Below are 18,039 nucleotides of genomic sequence, written 5' to 3'. Positions count from 1 at the left end.
AAGCAGCAGGTCATACAGACGCCATCATTTCCGGAGTTGCATCCGACGGGTCTAGCTTTATTTTCCCCTGTCTCGACAACAACCACTAGGTAATATTCATACCTACCATGACTCTCTGAGCATTGGCTAACTAGGCAGCGGCTGAAATGAATGCCCCATCTAGTATGGACTGATCTTGACCATACAATAGGCAAAGGAGTCTACACCTTAATCACACTGATAATCCGGAACAGTCCTAGTATGCGTCCTCACTGTTCACTGTCGAGAAAGGTCGAGGGCACCAAGCAATCTATCCTACTCTCTAACCCCCTCAAATACCAAATCCGTTGTGAAGGTTCAAGGATACAAGATCCAGAGATGGAATCTGATAGTGACTATGATTGGGGCATTTTCCGTGTAGCTAGTTATTCATGTTGCCCCTAGTTGCTTTGCTTCCCACTCTATAGACTCTATGTTGTCTTGAATCTAATTTCAGATCTCTTAACTTTTGTTTTCAAACTTTAATGTCAGATTTTCTTCTCATAGCTGCTATTCTTATGGAAAGTGTGTAAGGTAAGCTCTGTATACTGTTATTTACAATCCACTAATTCACTACTAAGATAGAGTCTGTTCACAAATCCTTACTTTAGACTAGATACAGCTTTTATTTATGTTGACGAGAGGTTATTTACTAAAGTAGAAAGAGACAAGGCTCTACTCACAGAGCTATGAAGTAGCATTTGCTACATGCCACCTGGACTTATATCTATCGTTATTCTGTGATGTGTTTACAAAAGAACCTACATCCAACCACACAGTCCGAACAATGCAACTCGATTCCACTGTTTCCCACGTAATAGCCCTGATGTCGTAGATATTAAATTTGCCGCCTGGTTGACCTAGTACAATCGTCGCTGACCAGTATCACCAGGCGATGAGATGTCATTCGTCTTGCAGTACCCTCTGCTTGCGCCACAAGATATCTCATTTATTTTATATATCGCCTTTGCAGAACATGATACGCCGAAACTATAACCCGTGCCACTTAAAGCCTGGAGAGACGTTGAACGGAGCTTCAATGCACATGGTTTGTGCATCCCTTCCTATCTTGACGTGCCATTGCCCGGGCTCGGCTTGCCATGTCGATGTCAGTTCATCCCAGTGGGAGATAGCGACTGCTCTAATGGTTAGCGAGTAACAAAGCCGTCAGGTCTCAGTATACTTACATTTGTCCATCTCCACGGTGACTGTCTCGGACTGACCGGGTAGAAGTACAGCGGTCTTTGCGAACGCTTGCAGAGTGACATCCGGATGCGTGAGGGAAGTCATTGTTGGTGGGGGCGGGCTAGTGTAGAAGTGGACGGAATGAGCACCAGGTACTGTGCCAGTATTGGTGACTCTGGCAGAAACAGAGATGCGCCATGAGTCAGGGGAAGATGATGCGGACGGCGCAACGGTGAGGTCAGAATAATCAAAGGTAGTATATGATAGGCCGTGACCGAACGGATACATGGGTTCGATGCCCCGGGCGTTGAAGTGACGGTAGCCGACCCAGATCCCTTCCTCGTAGTAGGTCTTGGTTCGTGCCGACTTAAAGTTGAGGTTTGCCGCAATGTCGAGCTCCCGTTTCGGCAAGGTGATGGGCAATCGTCCGGAAGGGTTGACCGTTCCGTATACGATATCAGCGATGGCATTTCCAGCCTCGTTCCCGCCGTACCAGGGCCACAAGACGGCGTCGACATGTTCCAGCCATGGCATGGATACGGCGGAACCTGTCTGCAAGATGACGACCTTTTTGGTGTCTGGTGCTTCGGTCGCGACGCGACGGATGAGGTCGTTCATACGGAGAGGGAGAGATAAGTCTGGTCGATCATAGCTCTCCGACTCCCAATCCTGGTCTAACCCAACCACCAACAAGGCGATGTCAGACTCTTTGGCGAGCTCTACGGCCTCATCTATCGTTTGGTCCTCATTGATAGCGGGGAAGGAGCCAAGTTTCATGCCAATGAGCTGCAATGGCTGGCTGTCCTGACCTGGAGCTAGTGGCGGTTTTCTGGAGTCGTGCAAGAGACGGAATTTGTAGACCTGATTGAACGTGAGTGACTCGTACGATAGACGGGGAACGATTCATTACAGACCTTGCCTTTAGTAACCGAAAACGTAATAACAGTACCATTGCCGCCGTTTCCAAAGAATGATGAGGTCCGCTTCTGCTCTTTCGATAAATCGGCCAATAGTCTGTCGTCGATATAAACCCAAGCTTGACCAGTGACGCTGATCTCGAATTGCCAATCACCGGTGATCGGTGCGGTGAACAAGGCTCGGATCTCGGTGAAGTAATCATCGCCCAGGTCTGGGTGGCTAAAGTCAGCGAGCATGATGTCTGAGTTGGTCCAGACCTCAGAGACGGCTGGCTGGCTGGCCTGCTTGCCGTCGACAAGAGCGTAGTGAAGCATATCAAAACCGCGGGTGGTACCATCCATGCTGGTAAACTCCTCACCAAAGACGGGCAGGAATTTGGAGCCCTTGCAGCCCAGGGTGTATCGTAAATCCACTTCGTCAGGTCTGTTGTCAACTAATCCCTGCCATGGTGTGACACACCAGGCTGGTCGAAGCCTCGCACTGCCGCCGCCTGTAATGACAGCATTCTTGGCGTTGGGACCAATGACTGCTACTTTGCCACGTCGGATAGGGAGCACTGACGATTCGTTCTTCAGCATTACGGTAGCCTCGTTGCCGATACGCCGTATCAGCGCCGCGTCTGTCGCCTGGTCTTCCGTTCGCGTCCATTCTACCGAGTCATCGCGCCCGTAAACAGTGTCAGGGTTGAGCACGACAAGCTTTTGGACCCATTTCAAGATGGCTATCACCCGCTCGTCGATTGTCGCCGGCGAGATTTTGTGAGCATTAACCAACTGCCGGACTAGCGGCAGTTGACGCCATCGGGGCTTCCCAGGCATCTCCAAATCAAGCCCAGCGTTGATCGCCTCGGCGACAGAATATGTTCCCATCCAGTCGGACATGACGAGTCCGTCAAACCCCCATTCGGTTCGGAGAAGTCCTCTCAACAGCCAGTCATGCTCGGAGCAATGGGTGCCGTTGAGCTTGTTGTACGAGGTCATGTATGACCAAGGCTTGGCCAAAGCTTGAGCAATGTGAAATGGCCGAAGATAAATCTCGCGAAGCGCTCTGGGAGCAATGATGGAGTCTTGACCCATTCGTTCATGCTCCTGGTCATTGGCGACGAAGTGCTTGATCGCTGCGCTGATCCCTTCCTCCTGGAGGGCATTGACATACTTGGCAGCCATGATACCGCTGAGGGTCGGATCTTCCCCAAATGACTCAAAGGTCCTCCCTCCAAGAGGACTTCGGCAGATATTAATGGTCGGGGCCAATAGGCAGACAGCGCCTCGTGCTTTGGTCTCGGCGGCCAGTAGGCGAGCGGCTTCGGCGGGGAGGGTGGGAGAGAATGTAGCGGCCAAGCCGGTAGCATTAGGAAGAACGACGGCGGGGGCTCACAGTAAGATTAGTTTCAGCAATCTTCCCAGCGTTTCGCCACTTACTCATTTTGAAGAAAGATTGCCCTCGGGCGCCGTTGGGTCCATCGGTGAGCTTAATGCTGGAGGGACACTTGTCAGTAAAGCCGCTCCGGACACGTCCGTCGTGAAAGAAACTTACGAAGGGATGTTGAGTCTGGGCACGGCCGTGGTCCTGCGATGTTTGTCAGTTGAATCAGCACCGTATACTCTTGAATGATGGGACGTAATCCCCCTTACCTCCACCAATCTTCGCCGGAAAGAAGCGACACCTTCTCCGTCAGGGACATACTTTGGACCAGATCTTCAGCAGAAGCGGTCATGAATGACCTATCCATTCCCTTGTTCGCCATTGCGATATCTCCCCCGCTTTGGAACAAGATGCGATTGGTAGTCAGGAAAGCCTCGCACTATAGCAGACGAGCATTCAGAATGAGGCGCTTATCGATATGTATTCGACTGTTGTAATGAGGCGCTGCTCCATTAATACCACGAATTTAACTACCTGGCCACTGCGCGCCAAGCCCAGTGACCATGCATTAGTTTTCATTTTTACCCCGGCCGGAGACTCCCCGGGGTGGGGATTCTGTCTGGCGTATAGTTGGCTGACATTCTCTCGGATCTTCCCCGGTCCCAAGAAACTGGTAAGTCGTGATCTACTCCAGCCAAATTTTCTTTTCAATTAATCCATCTACATGGCTCCCCATTTTTCCCCAGAATTTTTTAAAGTCCCGGCAATTTACCCCGGATTTCGTCCCCTTCTCGCCCTCCTTAATCCTAGTCTACTTTAAGATCTCCCATCAGACATCTCAATCTCGCAACTGCCCAGGCTGATGTAACCGTCCCTCGCGGCCCTGTTATGATGCAGCAAACACACATGCTTCAAAACATACCCAGTAAGGACCTTCGCCAGCAAGCTGCTCCATGCGCTACTCACTGATACCCTCTACTAGACAATACCAATGAACACTGGTACAAGGACCCTGCTCTCAAGGCGAACATTGCACACTGGTAAGTCCAGTACAGCTGGTGACAACAACTCAACTCTGGCATGCTCGCTGACACTGCTTCCTAAGTCTTGGGCTGTGTGTTGTAATTTACTACCTGGTGGGTATCGATTCTCTGTCTCTGATATATACACAAGCTAAGACATGTACATAGGGCTGTGAGTAGATTGTCGAATAGTGTTGTGCGTCACCCGCTTACTCAAATGATGCTAGATGATGCTGGCCTCCTCAACGGGTTACAGGCTGTTACCTCCTGGAACGAGTTTTTTGACCACCCGAAAGGCACAATCTTGGGACTTTATGCTGCATCTTTGTACCTCCCATCAATTGTGACGGCTTACCTTGGTGATTTCCTATCTCAGCGCTTCGGGCGCAGAATCACCCTGGCTCTGGGATCTTTCATTGTCCTTGCCGGTGGTTTCATTAACGCCTTTGCTAATAGTGCCGGGATGTGGGTTGCTGGTAATTATCCGTCCCCCCCTTTGGTGCCTTTGGGATTATGTTCTGAAACTCGAAACTCGTTCAGGTCGCGCCATCATTGGCGGAGGTGGTGGTCTCGCCAAGGTGGCCGCTCCAGCGCTCATTCAGGAGATCGCCCACCCTCGATTACGACCGATGTTGGCTTCCTGCTACTATCCTTTCTTCTACTTTGGCGCTCTGCTATCAGCGTTGCTTTGTTGTGGGTGACCTCGTTTTAGCCCTGCCTCATCAACGACCCTGTGCTGAATTAGAGCTCTTCCCACAGTCGCGGCTCTCTATATCCCAGGCGACTGGTCATGGCGGACACCTTCGATTGTCCAAGTCGTAGGACCTTTATTTGTCCTGGTTACATTGATAAGCTGCCCGGAATCTCCAAGAGTGAGTCACGACTCCCACATTGTGTGACAGTTTCTTGGCTAATCCACCTGGACTTCAGTGGCTCGTGTCCAAGGACCGAATCGCGGAAGCCTCGGCGATATTGAGCAAGTATCACGCCAATGGTGTTCTCGACGACCCTCTCGTCCAATGGGAATTGGCTGAGATCCAAATGGTACTGGAGAAAGAACGAGTTGGGCACCATGCGTCCTATCGAGACTTCTTCATGACAGCGGGGAATCGACGGCGTCTTGTTGTACTCTTGTCTCTTTGTGTAGGTACCAACTGGGTCGGCAATGGCATTGTCTCCTAGTAAGTCTGTCTGCTGGCACTTGTCATGTCTGTGTTGACCTTTTGCACTGCAGCTATCTGACCCCTGTACTCCACTCTATCGGGATAACGTCTCCAGTCCAAATAACGCTTCTCACATCGGGGCTCGGTAAGTGCGAGGCTGAACAACAGGATTAGCGGGCGCATATAGACTGATATGGGCTGGCCTAGCGATCTGGAACCTCATCCTGGCATTCGGCGCCGCGTTGAATGTTGAACGTTTCGGTCGTCGTCCACTTTTCCTCGTCTCCATTATCGGTATGCTCGTTTCTTACGCCCTCATCATGGGCTTCTCCGCTGGTTTCGCTACAACAGGGAGCCACGCTATGAGCATTGCCGTAGTTCCGTCCATTTTCCTGTGAGTCATGCCCGCATCCAACGCCGTCGAAGGGACCAAGGAAAGCTGACCTGGTTTCCGAGATACTATGGCTTTTACGACATCGCCTGGACACCGCTACCGGTTCCATACACAGCCGAGATCCTGCCTTTCGGACTACGCACCAAGGGCCTTGCCTTGTTCACGTCTGTGGGAACCATGGCGAACTCGTTCAATCAATTTGTGAATCCCATTGCTCTGCAGGCCCTCGAATGGAAATAGTAAGTATATCCCATTATCTATAATAGAAGAAGACAAGGGAAGCTTACTCTGGGCAGTTACGCTGTGTATATCGCCATTCTGTTGTTCTACCTGGTCTTCGCGTATTTCATGTATCCTGAGACCAAGCATCATACCATAGAAGAAGTCTCCATGATATTTGATAAGCGTGATGACGAGATAGAGAAGCTAAATGAGCTCGCACTGCGCGAAGTGGAGAAGCGCGCTGCCGATGGGTATGCGCACCGCGGGGAAGACGAGGCTTCTAAATTGAAGGGGAGCTGCTCTCATAGAGAGAACGTCTAGGAATGCAAAGTCGATGCAATTGCAAACTATAGTCATGGGTAAACAAATACAATCTGAATCGAATGGAACATTAGTATTAAAATATCTGTTCTGACATCCACTCCATCAACAATGTACAAGACGGCACCTTCCTTTCACCCTTCAGAGGATACGGTACAGAGTTTGCTTTATAGACCCCCCGGATCCGTGGGTGGAGGAAAGAAAGATTGGGCAAAATCGAAGCAATGGCCGAGGTCGAGACCTGTCTCTCCGGCCGGGATGTTCTGGCCCAGTAAGGCGCAGATATCAAAGTCCCATTGGATTTCTGGAAGGCTAGGATCTAGCCCAGTCAAGCTGTTCAAATGCCGCGTCAGAAGGCAACTGCCAGAAACTCATCAAGCCGTGAGAAGTGGGGACGTACTTGGCATCTGTCGGATCACCTTCACCAGAGTCAAACGCAAGTCCCGCGTAGCGAGCCAGCTCGCGACTCAGCTGGGCCACCCAGCCACAAATACCGGTTGTGGACATGTCATTAGACTCCAAGAGCTCGATGGCGGTCTTGAGATGATGCGCCAAGACACGTCGGTCTACTGGCAAGGGCTGCTCGAGTCGAGCGACAAGTACTCGGACGAGGAACATTGCAGCTTGGCCAAGTATCAGAACCAGATACTATAGATGGATGAGAACACTCCATTAGCGATGACACACAAACAGCAGCTAGCAGAAACTCACATCTCCACCATATCGAACGATTGGCTCTGAATCGGAAGACTTGACGTAGTACTGCACCAGGGCTACAGCTGCCTCACAAGCGTTTTCCAAACAGGAGATCGTTACATGGTTCTCCGAGTTCGCAGTAGCATTAGCGGTAATGAGGTTAAGCGAAAGAGAGTTCAAGCATAAGCGCGTATGTTCACCGTAGATCTTGACCAGGTCGCTGTACCTGCCAAGCATGACGGCATCATAGGAACCTAGATAGCATGTAAGCATCAATGCAGCGCATGGAAATACTCGCAAGGCTCACCGGCCCAGGTCCATTGACGTTGCCATTCGTCCAACCGCGGGTTTAGGTCGGATAGAAGAGATGAGATTTTAGACCATGCTGTGGCAGCGGGCTGGCGTATATTTTGGCGCGGCGTCGGGGGTAAGCGAGCTGTGCGCAGACCAGAAACCAGATCCGCTGCGACCTTAGCAACACGGTTTAGCTCTTTGTTAAGTGGATGTAACAGGAGTCAAGAATGGATAGCTTACGGCGGAAAGTTCTGCCAGGCTAGTGACGTATGTCGCAGCTTCCGAATCGACCTGGGCTGAGGGCCCCAGCTTGCGTACAACGGCGAGATACTGTCGGGGAGAGGGTTGGACAACTGGCATTGGGTGGGGACGACCAAATCCAAGGCTGAGCCATATGTCATACCTAGGAACAGGGGTTAATCAGGGGTCAAACATCAGTAGAGAGATCGGATTACTGGTTAATGATCAACCAGGTGTGCCACTGGGGCAAGACACTGTTCGCCTCGCCGATATCGTTAGGGTCGAGGTCAGATGAACTCAAGAGACGGATAATTGCCGGGCAGCCAAACGAATCGGGTACACCGATACGGTACGCCAGGCGAGTACACAGCCCTGTCAACATCCACTGGTCCGCGAATTGGCCTCCGCCTCGCGGAATCCACACAGCAAGTAGTAATGTAGCCTGCACGTCAGACAACTGGTGTTGTTTACGCAAGAGGACAAATCCGAGGTGCGCACAGGCGAGGTCTGCGAGGGCTGCGAGGGCGCTACCGGCAATGGGTAGCAGACTTGACCTGCTGGATTGCTTGTCCCCATAAGCGGTATAGTAACGACCCGCAATTGCCAGGATTGCGGTGAAGAGGAATGGCGCTGATGATCGGATATGATCGAAATGTCTGTCAAGGTCCTTGCATGGCTCAAGTAGCGGAAATAACGGGTGACATTTCTGGAAGAACCTGGGTTATCTCTCGGTGAGTCCGCTGCGACCTGATGAATTGAATTGAGCAACCCAGGACTTACAAGGAGAAGAGCGCTCTTGCCACCCGCTTATCGACAATTCCCCCCGAAACTGGTTCACTCTGTAAGTCGACCTTGGCTTCATAGTGTGTCATGCCGAGAGCGAACTGAGCATTCGAATCTCCAGCTGGAATGGTCTTTGCTGGCTCCCCTGACCACACAGTTGGGTGGGCCATCAACGGGGGGAACGGAGCTGAGTTGTTCTGCAGGGCGGCCCAGCGTGAATCGAGTCCCTCTGAGTCTCCGGGGTGGACCGGCGAGGTGCATATACGTTCTGGTGTCGCACTTATCCCTTGGCTTTGAGTGGGTTCCGCGAAGTTGGTCCGCGCAGGGAACGAATCTGGAGGCCCCACAGTTCGTGTAATCTGGGGAGAAGGGCTGTTGTTGACTTCATGCACATTAAGTGCCCGCCCGGATGCAGAGGCATGGTGAAAGGAATCTGCCGAATTAGCTGATGTGACTGAGATGATTTGCCCTGCATGTGGAAAAGGTGATTGCGGGAGTGCTGCTTGCTGTGGATGGGTCAGATGGCTCAGACTGGACACCAACTCCATGACAGTCTTCTCGAGTTGCAAGAGTCGCTGGTTTGTAAGGGAGATACTCTGCTGCCAATCCAATCCCCGATCGCCAAAGTCGCACTCGATCTCAGCTCGGCGACAGGCGCCGCAAGGGTGGCCACCCGTACATCGAAGCTTTTTGAGACGACATCGCTCACAGGCGTATGTGGCGCGCTGCGTTCGCTGTTTCTGATACTGCCTCTTGTGGACAGCTGCCGTCGAGTTGCGACGATCTACACGATCAAGACTGTTGTGGCCCCGCGAGGGTGAACCTGCAGAGACTGCACGTGGACTTGGCGTCATGATGCTGTGCGGTTGAGTTGGGAGATCTTTGCAGAGTCAACTTATGGGAGGGCTTTCATCAACCTAATAACCTAGTCAAACGAAGGATAAACTTTACAGACGAATGGCACTGGTGTTCATTGGCTACTGAGCCTACTGTTAGTAATGGAACCCCGCTGAAATCAGCTGAATTTGCGGGGGATACTGGTTGATTATGTAATTCCAAGACATAACTACCAACATGCTGGAGTAGTAGCTACTAACTATAAGATCCTTGTATATTCATGCTTCCTGTTGTCTGTTTGTTGTTCTCTTGAGACTATGATATGTGTGAATAATGAAAGTACCATACATCAGACAACATCATCAGTAACATCTAAAAAGATACTTTGCAGTGCGTTTGGAAGAATAGTACATTGTGAATGTAAATTCAAGGAAGCCACAGTACGCGTGGTTTCCTTGATAATGGACGAGTATGATATGGTACCCTTATCTCACCATGACCACATCCTTGTGATGCATCACTCTCTCAAATCCTGTCCTTGACTTCAATGACGGACTCAGATTCTTGCTTCTCGTTGTCGGGACTGACAGCGCCATGCTCAACATCATCACTTGTCTTGTCCAGGGCAGCGCCCTTCCTGTTGTAGTCGAAAACCCTTGCTGCATCTTCAGCTGAGAGACGTTTAGTCTCGGGGAACATGAAGAAGATGAAACAAAAGTAGAACACCAAAATGGCAATATACACCGCGTAACTAAGCATACAAGAGTCAGTGTATGGGCAGCAATCAACTCGGATGGAACTAAGCCACTCACTATCGCCATGAGATGGCTTTGAGCGCAATCGGATTGACGAATTGGTTGAACGCGTTGCCCAACGTAGCGGTACTCGTGAAGAGCGCCATTCCTTTGGACCGGATGGTAAAGGGCAGAATCTCAACAGTGTATGCGATTGGAAGAGGAGTAAATGCCATGTCATAAAACCCGAAATAGCTGTGTTGGAACGGTCAGCGGGTTCTTCACTCTTGGAGTTAAGGACAGCTCACATAAATAGAAAAGGGATCACAGCAATACCCAGTGAGGACTGTTTGGTGTTGGCGAAGCCGGCAGATAAACCCATAACAACAACATAGGAGCATAACATCCCCGCAACTGATGTCAGGAACAGAGGTCGACGTCCAGCCTTGTCACAGTACACTGCAGCGCTGCCAGCAAGGATTAGATTCCAAAGGGCTGTAGGGTAGTCAGCTATTTGTACCCAGTCTGTCTTTTGATGATTGAGGTTGCAGGGGAAAAAAAGAGACCGTCGAGCCTTACCAAGCCCAGAGTTGATCAATGTGATTTGGACTGCAGAGGTGATGCCAACCGATTTGAGAATTGGCGATAAGAAACTATCGCAGCATTAGCTAAACTGTCCGTGCACGCGGTGAAGTATCCAGCTTACTAGCTGATGATACCATTACCCATCCAGTTCAGAGAGCATGCCAAAGCTACAATCACGGCCAGACGTCTCCTGTTTCCACGTGTCCGCAGGAAGTCTAAGAAACTCGCTTTCCGCTGGACGACCTCACGTTCGATAGCGGTCCGAATTTCCTTCATCTCGAGTTGGACCAGGGCGTCCTCCTTGTCACCGTTGGCATGCAGACTGGCAAGAACACCGACGGCCTCCTCCTCGCGACCGTTCTTTATGAGCCACTGGACAACCATGTAAGTAGATGGGGATTTCAACTTTGTCTTAGAGGGTAAGCTCACCCGTGGGGATTCAGGGCAAAGTATAGTCACAATGATAACCGCAACTGGACCGATTACCTGGAGAAGAGAAGGGAATCGCCAACCCCAGTCACCGGGGACATACAGGCCAACAACTAGCATCATGGGTTAGCTGAGAACGTGGTTCAGGTAGGTTTGGGTGAGTCACAAGTTATGATAGCGGCGAAGAAGCTTCCGATGTATGCGAACGTTTGGTAGCAGGAGCCAAGAATAGGTCGAAGCCGAGGATGGGAAATCTCTTGGATCAATACAGGAGCCGCAACCTTCACTATACCAACGCCAGCTCCAATAATAGCACGACCTGAAGACACTGGTCAACCGGGAGACCGATGCAACGAGGGGAAGAGAACAAAATACCGCCGCACCACATGCCGATAGAGCTGGCAAATGTATTGACAAGGCAGCCGATGGTAATGATGATATTTGCAATAATGATACACCATCGACGGCCCATTTTGGTGGAAATGACGTCGCCAATGAATGCAGTAAAGATCGAGGGTAAAAAATAAGAGGCAGCATAGATACCCAGCAGAGCGCCAGTAGGGCTCTTGAAGTATCTGGCAAAGTCAAACTCGAGGCCACAACGAATCAGCAAGGGTGAACATACTTTTGCCATGAAGGCATTGCCTGGAATCCAGTGAGAAGGCTCGCTTGGTCTAATACAGATCGATCAGTTCAGTACTTGGCAATCACCTAAGTAATCCTGCCATTACTAACATCCCTGCAACGATTATCAGCGTCAACTTTCAAACAGCAGACGAGATGACTCACATTTGTAGCAATTACAAGGCAAAGACCAAGCCCCAAGGCTACGTTACGACGCAAGCCCGCATCTTTGTACCAGATGGGGTGGGTGTTATCTGGAGCGAAGAGTCAATAGTCAATATTGCCGCCGCTGTGGCCACTCGCTCATGCAGCACTCACTTGCCACATCAGTCCATTTGACGTTGGGAGACATATTTGGAGGATGACTATTGTCGACAATTGAGATGACTCGAACCCCCCAAACGTCCTACATCTTGGGGATTTATCAATCACCATTCATCGCCGGAACGTCTGTGTATTCAATCCGAACAGTCAATCTGGGGAAACTTGCGGGGAGACAACCTCGTAATTTCGGGGAAATGCCGAACGCGCCTTATACTCTGTATCCTTCGAGCATAGTGACATGCAGCATTCTCGGGGAACGTACCGAACAAAACCCTCTCCTATGTCGGCTATCCGGATGTTCCCCGTACAATGCGGAGGATGCCAAGAAAGGTCAGCCATCAATCCACTCCGCCAAAAAGGTGTCTAGACGACCATTTCTAGCATAGTGAGAATGATAGGCATATTCTGGTTAACAGAAAGCTGGACAGTCCACTTAAAATCGAAGCCAAAGCAGTTGAGGACTCGGTCTCTTTGACGGGACACTGCGGTCCCCGAATCCGCAGGGCCCCAAAGCAGCATCACCGATATAAACCAATTCTGCGGGATGCGAACAATAAATGATTGTCATTGACGTCAGCACCTCCGGACAAGCCATCAAACATTGTGGGTGGAACCGTACACACCACCCAAGCAGAGCTAGCTAGCCTTTCACTCAATATCAGAACAGTTGTCTACCTAGTGGACGCCATGAGAAAAGTGCACCAACATCTTCATATATTCAACCATCGCAAACAGAACTCATTTTGCTATGAGTTGACCATGACGAGTTGCCCGGGGTCCTATAGAGGGGAGAATCGAGTAGCATGACTGGATCCATAACAGGGGTGACAGCATGAGACCGATATTACACACAATATTATATAATACCAGATTCAACTAATAAACCAGCCTCCCGGTGATAGACTCTTTAATGGATCTTAGCGACTGTCAACAGAGTGTGGATATATAGTGTGTAAATATATGCAGATGTTTGCGTCTCCCTTGAGGAACTGCAACCTTCCATCACACAAAGCCACAAGCAACTCTAGGAAACAGGTACCGAAGCGGTTTTTACTCACTCCTGCTTCCGCTTTGCAGGCTGCTTGAGCCGTTTGCGAATGAACAACAGGGCCGTGACCGGTATCGCTCAAGTATCAACAGGTCAGTCGAAGCTGGTGCTGCCCCTGCTTCTTTTGATTATACAGGTCGCCAGGTCACCAGGTCACCAGGTCGCCAGGTACAGGATTAGTAATTACCAGTAGGTTAACGTAATCCACGGCCGAGTGACGAATACGACTGAGTGACGAATTTTCGTCGCAACCATCAAAATACTCAAACCAACATTCAACAACGCGTCAGATTTTCATTATGCTCATACAAAATGCTCTTATCCCAAGAAAATTGCATGCAAATGGCTATCTCTGCCTATAAAATGCAAAAAATTAAATCAAAATTGAAAGCTGCTGAAGTATTTGGCGTATCTGAGGCTACCCTTTGCCGTCGCCTTAAAGGAACAAAACCACGCATAGAAACATGCGCTAATGGCCATAAATTAACAGCTATTGAAGAGGAGGTCCTTGTGAAGAGAGTGCTAGATGCAGATAAGTGAGGCTTTTTAATTTAGCCAGAGTTTCTGCGTGGAATGGCGCAGATTTTACTTTGTGAATGCTCCTAAGATTCTACCGCAGTGCTTGGAGTCAACTGGGCCTATTCCTTTGTTAAACACTGTCCTGAATTACGTGCAAGATATAATTAGAGAATTACATACTAGCGTGCAAAGCAGGAGGATCCAAAGGTTATAAAATAGTGGTTTGAAACTGTACATGGAGCTATTCAGGAACATAGCATCCATGAAGATGATATCTGGAACTTTGATGAAACTAGCTTTGTAATGGGACTCTGTATAACATCTAAGGTTATTACTGCAGTGGATCGCAGTGAGAGACCCTGTATAGTTATTCAAGGGAATTGTGAATGGGTTATAATTATTGAATGTGTAAGCTCAAAGGGGGTTTCTATACCACTAGTGGTTATCTTAAAGAGGAAAGAGCAACAGGCTACCTAGTATCAAGAATTAGTAGTTCCTTAAACCTAGTTAATTGCAAAGAGTGACAATGGCTGGATAACTGATATAATAGGCCTTCGCTGGCTTAAGGAGGTGTTTAAGCCATACTCACGGCAGAGTTTAACTGGTGCAAAGAGATTACTTATTCTTGATGGCTATTCTAGCCACTAGACTGTAGAATTTAATGCTTTCTGCAAGGAAAATATAATTATTTGCCTTTGCATGCCACCTTATACTTCCCACCTTCTACAGCCACTGGATGTTGGTGTTTTTGGCCTGCTAAAACGCGCATATGGGAAGTTAGTTGAAGGAATGATGGTTATGGGAAACAACCATATTAATAAAGAAGACTTTCTGCACCTATATCCGCCTGCGCATGAAAAAGTCTTTAATTAAAAGAATATATGCAGTGGCTTTGCAGGTGCTGGTCTTAAATCATTTGATCAGGACTAAGTGCTTAAAAAGATCACTTTTCAACTTCATACACCAACACCACCACTTCTTGTTAAAGGCTTAATCTCTTCTACTTTCCAAACACCTCAGAATCCTTGGCAGCTAGATCACAAGGTCTGCAGCCTGCAGAGAAGTCTTTAGAAAAGGAAGCTTTCTAGCAGCCCAGTATCACATATTCAACATCTGGAAAAGGCAGCTCAAATGGTGATGAATATGAACCTTCTTCTGCAACAAGAAATTAAGGTTCTATGGGCTAAAAATGAGCGGAAGATTAGAAAGAAGGCAAGGAGGCATGCTAATCTAGGTGATGATATCCTTTCATCTGTACAGGAAGGTCAAAATCGCGTTCAGCAGCTTGATATACCACGGAATGAGCAGGTTAATGAGTCTGCACCTGCCCCTCGCTAGCGAGCTCCACCGCGCTATAGTGGCTGTTGGTCTATTGGACATACAATAAGAACTTGTCCTAATAAATAGCTTTTTAATTAATTACTATATAATCTAATTTAATTATATTTTGCTGTTGAAAAGCTTCAGAAACAGCATGGGTGTGATGAAAATTCATCACTCAGTCGTATTCGTCACTCGGCCGTGGATTATGTTACCAGTAATTACTAGGATTATGCTTGCCAGGTTGATTACTAAGATTTATGCTAAGCTCACCAGGCTAAAAACCTGGCAACCTACTATATTAGATTACATACTAACTAGTAGTACTAGTAACGTAATCCGACACCGAACGGCACACGACACCAAACGGCACAGTCAACCGCGGAACCCTGAATATTTACTGATTATGAAGCTTTTTACCAAACGTACAAATGAAATACATTGCAAAATGAAAACTACTAACTAGTGATAGAAGGAGAAGGACATTTCAATCTATTATGGCCTTCATTACCGCAATTACTGCATCGTATTGGCCTCCGTGGTCTTGATAATGAAGCCTGTTCTTGTTCTTCTCTCTCCTCAATCTTTTTCAGTGCTTCTTCAACCGTCAAGCTGCCTCCATCTTGAATAAAGCGTCGAGGCACCTCTTTCTTCTTTTTCTGACGTTGATTTTCTGTACGTAGTCGATGATTCTCTTGTTCTAAGAAAATCGATCTTTGCATTGCTGCCTCAGCTCCTTTTATCACTTTTTCAAGTGCCTGCTCTGCAATCAATGAATAAAAAGCTTGATTCTGAAGCTCTTGAAGCTGTTGCTTTTGTCGATTCAATTGATAAAGATCAGAGGGGGTCTTCCCTAAGTGAAACGATCGATTGCTGTTTGATGAAGTAGGTGGTGTTGGTGTCTTCATCTTAATCTGAAGCTTTGATAAAACCTTCATGGGTTCATAAGGAAGAAGGCCAGTTGCTCTGAATCCACTTAAAATATTGGCTGATGAAAATGCACGTTCATGAATCAATGAGTAAATTGAAAGAAATTCAGTTTTATCGATATGATGTACGCCCGTTTCCATCAACCTCGAGGTCTTCTGCCCATAGAAGTGTTTTAAAGGTCGAAAACAAGTGACATCGAGAGGTTGAAGTAGATGAGAGGAATGTGGAGGCATATATAGAGGAATAATCCTTCTGTCTGTACAGAATTGATCAAAACCAGGAGTAGCATGACTGCTGTGACCATCAAGAATTAAAAGGCGATATTGACCGATTGTTCGTGAGGTAGTATTTGGTTCAAATACATCAGTAAGCCATTCAAGACCTAGGTCGTTGTTGGTCCAACCATTGTCACTAAGACTTAATCGATAGCCTTTGTTCTTTGGTATAGCTCGATACCACTCTTCTTGATGCTTTTTCCCAGTCAAAATAATTTGTGGTGGAAGAACCCATCCTGATGCATTTACTGCAATAATGGCAGTAATCCATTCACGATTTCCAGGCTGGACTGATTTGGCATTAGGATTTCGAGTTTCTGAGCCACAGATAACTTTGGCAGTCGATATAATACCCATTTGGAATCCTGTCTCATCCATATTGTAGATATCATGGTCAAGAATACCATATTTTTGTATAGTATTTTGAACCAATCGATACCACCCCTGAATAACCTCTGGATCCTCACATTTTGCACGTTGGTAATCATATTTTTTATTATATTTTGATCGAATATCATGATGACGTTTAACAAATCGTTCAACCCATCTCTCGCCAACATGGGCTGGTGATGTCGATGAGGCTTTTGAGCGTGCAGAAAATAAACGCTCTGCAAGATATCGAACCCTCGATACCTGGGGAGGTAAGCCACGTTCAGCCATATCAAGGATCCAATCTTTAAGAGTTTGCTCTTCAAGATCGGTCAGTTTTCGAGAATTTGCAAGGATATCTTTGCGGGAGGGTCTTCCTTTGCATCGAGCACAAAAGGTAGTTGGAGGCACGCCAAAAGCTTTAGCGCAGGCAGTTTTTGATGTGAAATGGCCCTTATTCCAAGCATCAAGGGCCATTTTCATTCGCTCATCCTTCGATACTGAAGCCATATCGAATATGTTGAAAAAATCCCCAAAAAGTAGGAAAGATGTGAAGTACTCGGGGGTTCCACAGCTGACCGTACCGCTCGGTGTCGTGTGCCGTTCGGTGTCGGATTACGTTAGCTACTAATAGCTAATGTAATCAACCACTGAGCGACGAATTTCTCCCTACGCCACCCACTTCCTTTCTTCAACGCGTTGTTTTATCACCACTACTATTAAAAATGCCTTTATCTCAAGAAAATCGGATACAAATGGCAATTGCAGCTATTAAGAATAAAAAAATTAAATCAGTACTGAGCACTGCAGAGACCTTTAGCATGCCTAAGCCTACCCTTCGCGCTCACCTTAATGGAAGAAAACCACGCTCAGAAACACGTGCTAATGGCCATAAATTGACAGCCCTGGAAGAAGAAGTTCTTACCAAGCGTCTGCTAGATGCAGATAAACAGGGCTTTTTAATTTGACCAGAGTACCTGCATGGAATGGCGCAGATCTTACTCTATGAGCGTACACGGGATCCTACTGCAACCATTGGTGTCAACTGGGCATATAAGTTTATTAAACGCCATCCAGCCCTTTGCACATGATATAACTGGAGGATTACATACCAGCGTGCAAAGCAGGAGGATCTAAAGGTGATAAAATAGTGGTTTGTAATTATGCATGAGGCTATTCAAGAATATGGCATCTATAAGGATGATATCTAGAACTTTAATGAGACTGGCTTTGCAATGGGACTCTGTATAACTTTGAAGGTTATCACTGCAGTGGATTACAGTGAGAGACCCCATACTATCATTTAGGGGAACTATGAATGGGTTATAATAATTAAATATATAAGCTTAAAGGGGGTTTATATACCACTAGTGGTTATCTTAAAGGGGAAAGAGCAACAGGCTACCTGGTATTAAGAACCAGCA

At 47.9% G+C, this 18,039-nt stretch overlaps 4 protein-coding genes across 4 annotated transcripts, besides 5 other annotated features; 1 reads left to right on the top strand and 3 right to left on the bottom strand.

Moving 5' to 3' along the window:
* Positions 1 to 1,008: 1,008 nt before the first annotated feature.
* NFIA_000750 (glycoside hydrolase family 3 protein) lies at positions 1,009 to 3,868 on the bottom strand (the record flags this gene model as incomplete). Its single annotated transcript, XM_001258627.1, has 6 exons — positions 1,009 to 1,154; positions 1,206 to 2,064; positions 2,118 to 3,493; positions 3,543 to 3,598; positions 3,658 to 3,690; positions 3,756 to 3,868. The coding sequence occupies 6 exons, from the start codon at positions 3,866 to 3,868 to the stop codon at positions 1,009 to 1,011; spliced, it is 2,583 nt and encodes an 860-aa protein (XP_001258628.1).
* An 857-nt stretch (positions 3,869 to 4,725) lies between these two features.
* Positions 4,726 to 6,608, top strand: NFIA_000740 (putative MFS sugar transporter; the record flags this gene model as incomplete). Its single annotated transcript, XM_001258626.1, has 8 exons — positions 4,726 to 4,984; positions 5,049 to 5,201; positions 5,268 to 5,380; positions 5,439 to 5,689; positions 5,743 to 5,816; positions 5,879 to 6,065; positions 6,128 to 6,304; positions 6,362 to 6,608. 8 exons carry the CDS (start codon positions 4,726 to 4,728, stop codon positions 6,606 to 6,608), a joined length of 1,461 nt encoding a protein of 486 aa, XP_001258627.1.
* A 167-nt stretch (positions 6,609 to 6,775) lies between these two features.
* On the bottom strand, positions 6,776 to 9,475 carry NFIA_000730 (Zn(II)2Cys6 transcription factor; the record flags this gene model as incomplete). The annotated part of the gene is made up of 7 exons (XM_001258625.1): positions 6,776 to 6,941; positions 7,009 to 7,256; positions 7,320 to 7,558; positions 7,612 to 7,774; positions 7,839 to 8,001; positions 8,054 to 8,554; positions 8,619 to 9,475. 7 exons carry the CDS (start codon positions 9,473 to 9,475, stop codon positions 6,776 to 6,778), a joined length of 2,337 nt encoding a protein of 778 aa, XP_001258626.1.
* A 508-nt stretch (positions 9,476 to 9,983) lies between these two features.
* NFIA_000720 (hexose transporter protein) lies at positions 9,984 to 11,848 on the bottom strand (the record flags this gene model as incomplete). Its single annotated transcript, XM_001258624.1, has 9 exons — positions 9,984 to 10,209; positions 10,271 to 10,447; positions 10,501 to 10,687; positions 10,772 to 10,845; positions 10,899 to 11,149; positions 11,207 to 11,319; positions 11,373 to 11,525; positions 11,582 to 11,781; positions 11,832 to 11,848. 9 exons carry the CDS (start codon positions 11,846 to 11,848, stop codon positions 9,984 to 9,986), a joined length of 1,398 nt encoding a protein of 465 aa, XP_001258625.1.
* Positions 11,849 to 13,336: 1,488 nt separating this feature from the next.
* Positions 13,337 to 13,372: a microsatellite.
* A 157-nt stretch (positions 13,373 to 13,529) lies between these two features.
* Positions 13,530 to 15,041: a mobile genetic element.
* Positions 15,042 to 15,382: 341 nt separating this feature from the next.
* Positions 15,383 to 15,415: a microsatellite.
* A 159-nt stretch (positions 15,416 to 15,574) lies between these two features.
* Positions 15,575 to 17,104: a mobile genetic element.
* A 236-nt stretch (positions 17,105 to 17,340) lies between these two features.
* Positions 17,341 to 18,039: part of a mobile genetic element that runs on past the window's edge.

Source organism: Aspergillus fischeri, genomic scaffold, assembly GCF_000149645.3.
Source record: "Aspergillus fischeri NRRL 181 1099437636265 genomic scaffold, whole genome shotgun sequence".
NCBI lineage: Eukaryota > Fungi > Ascomycota > Eurotiomycetes > Eurotiales > Aspergillaceae > Aspergillus > Aspergillus fischeri.
The sequence above is the reverse complement of the archived record's forward strand: the minus strand, read 5'-3'. Positions and strand labels throughout refer to the sequence as shown.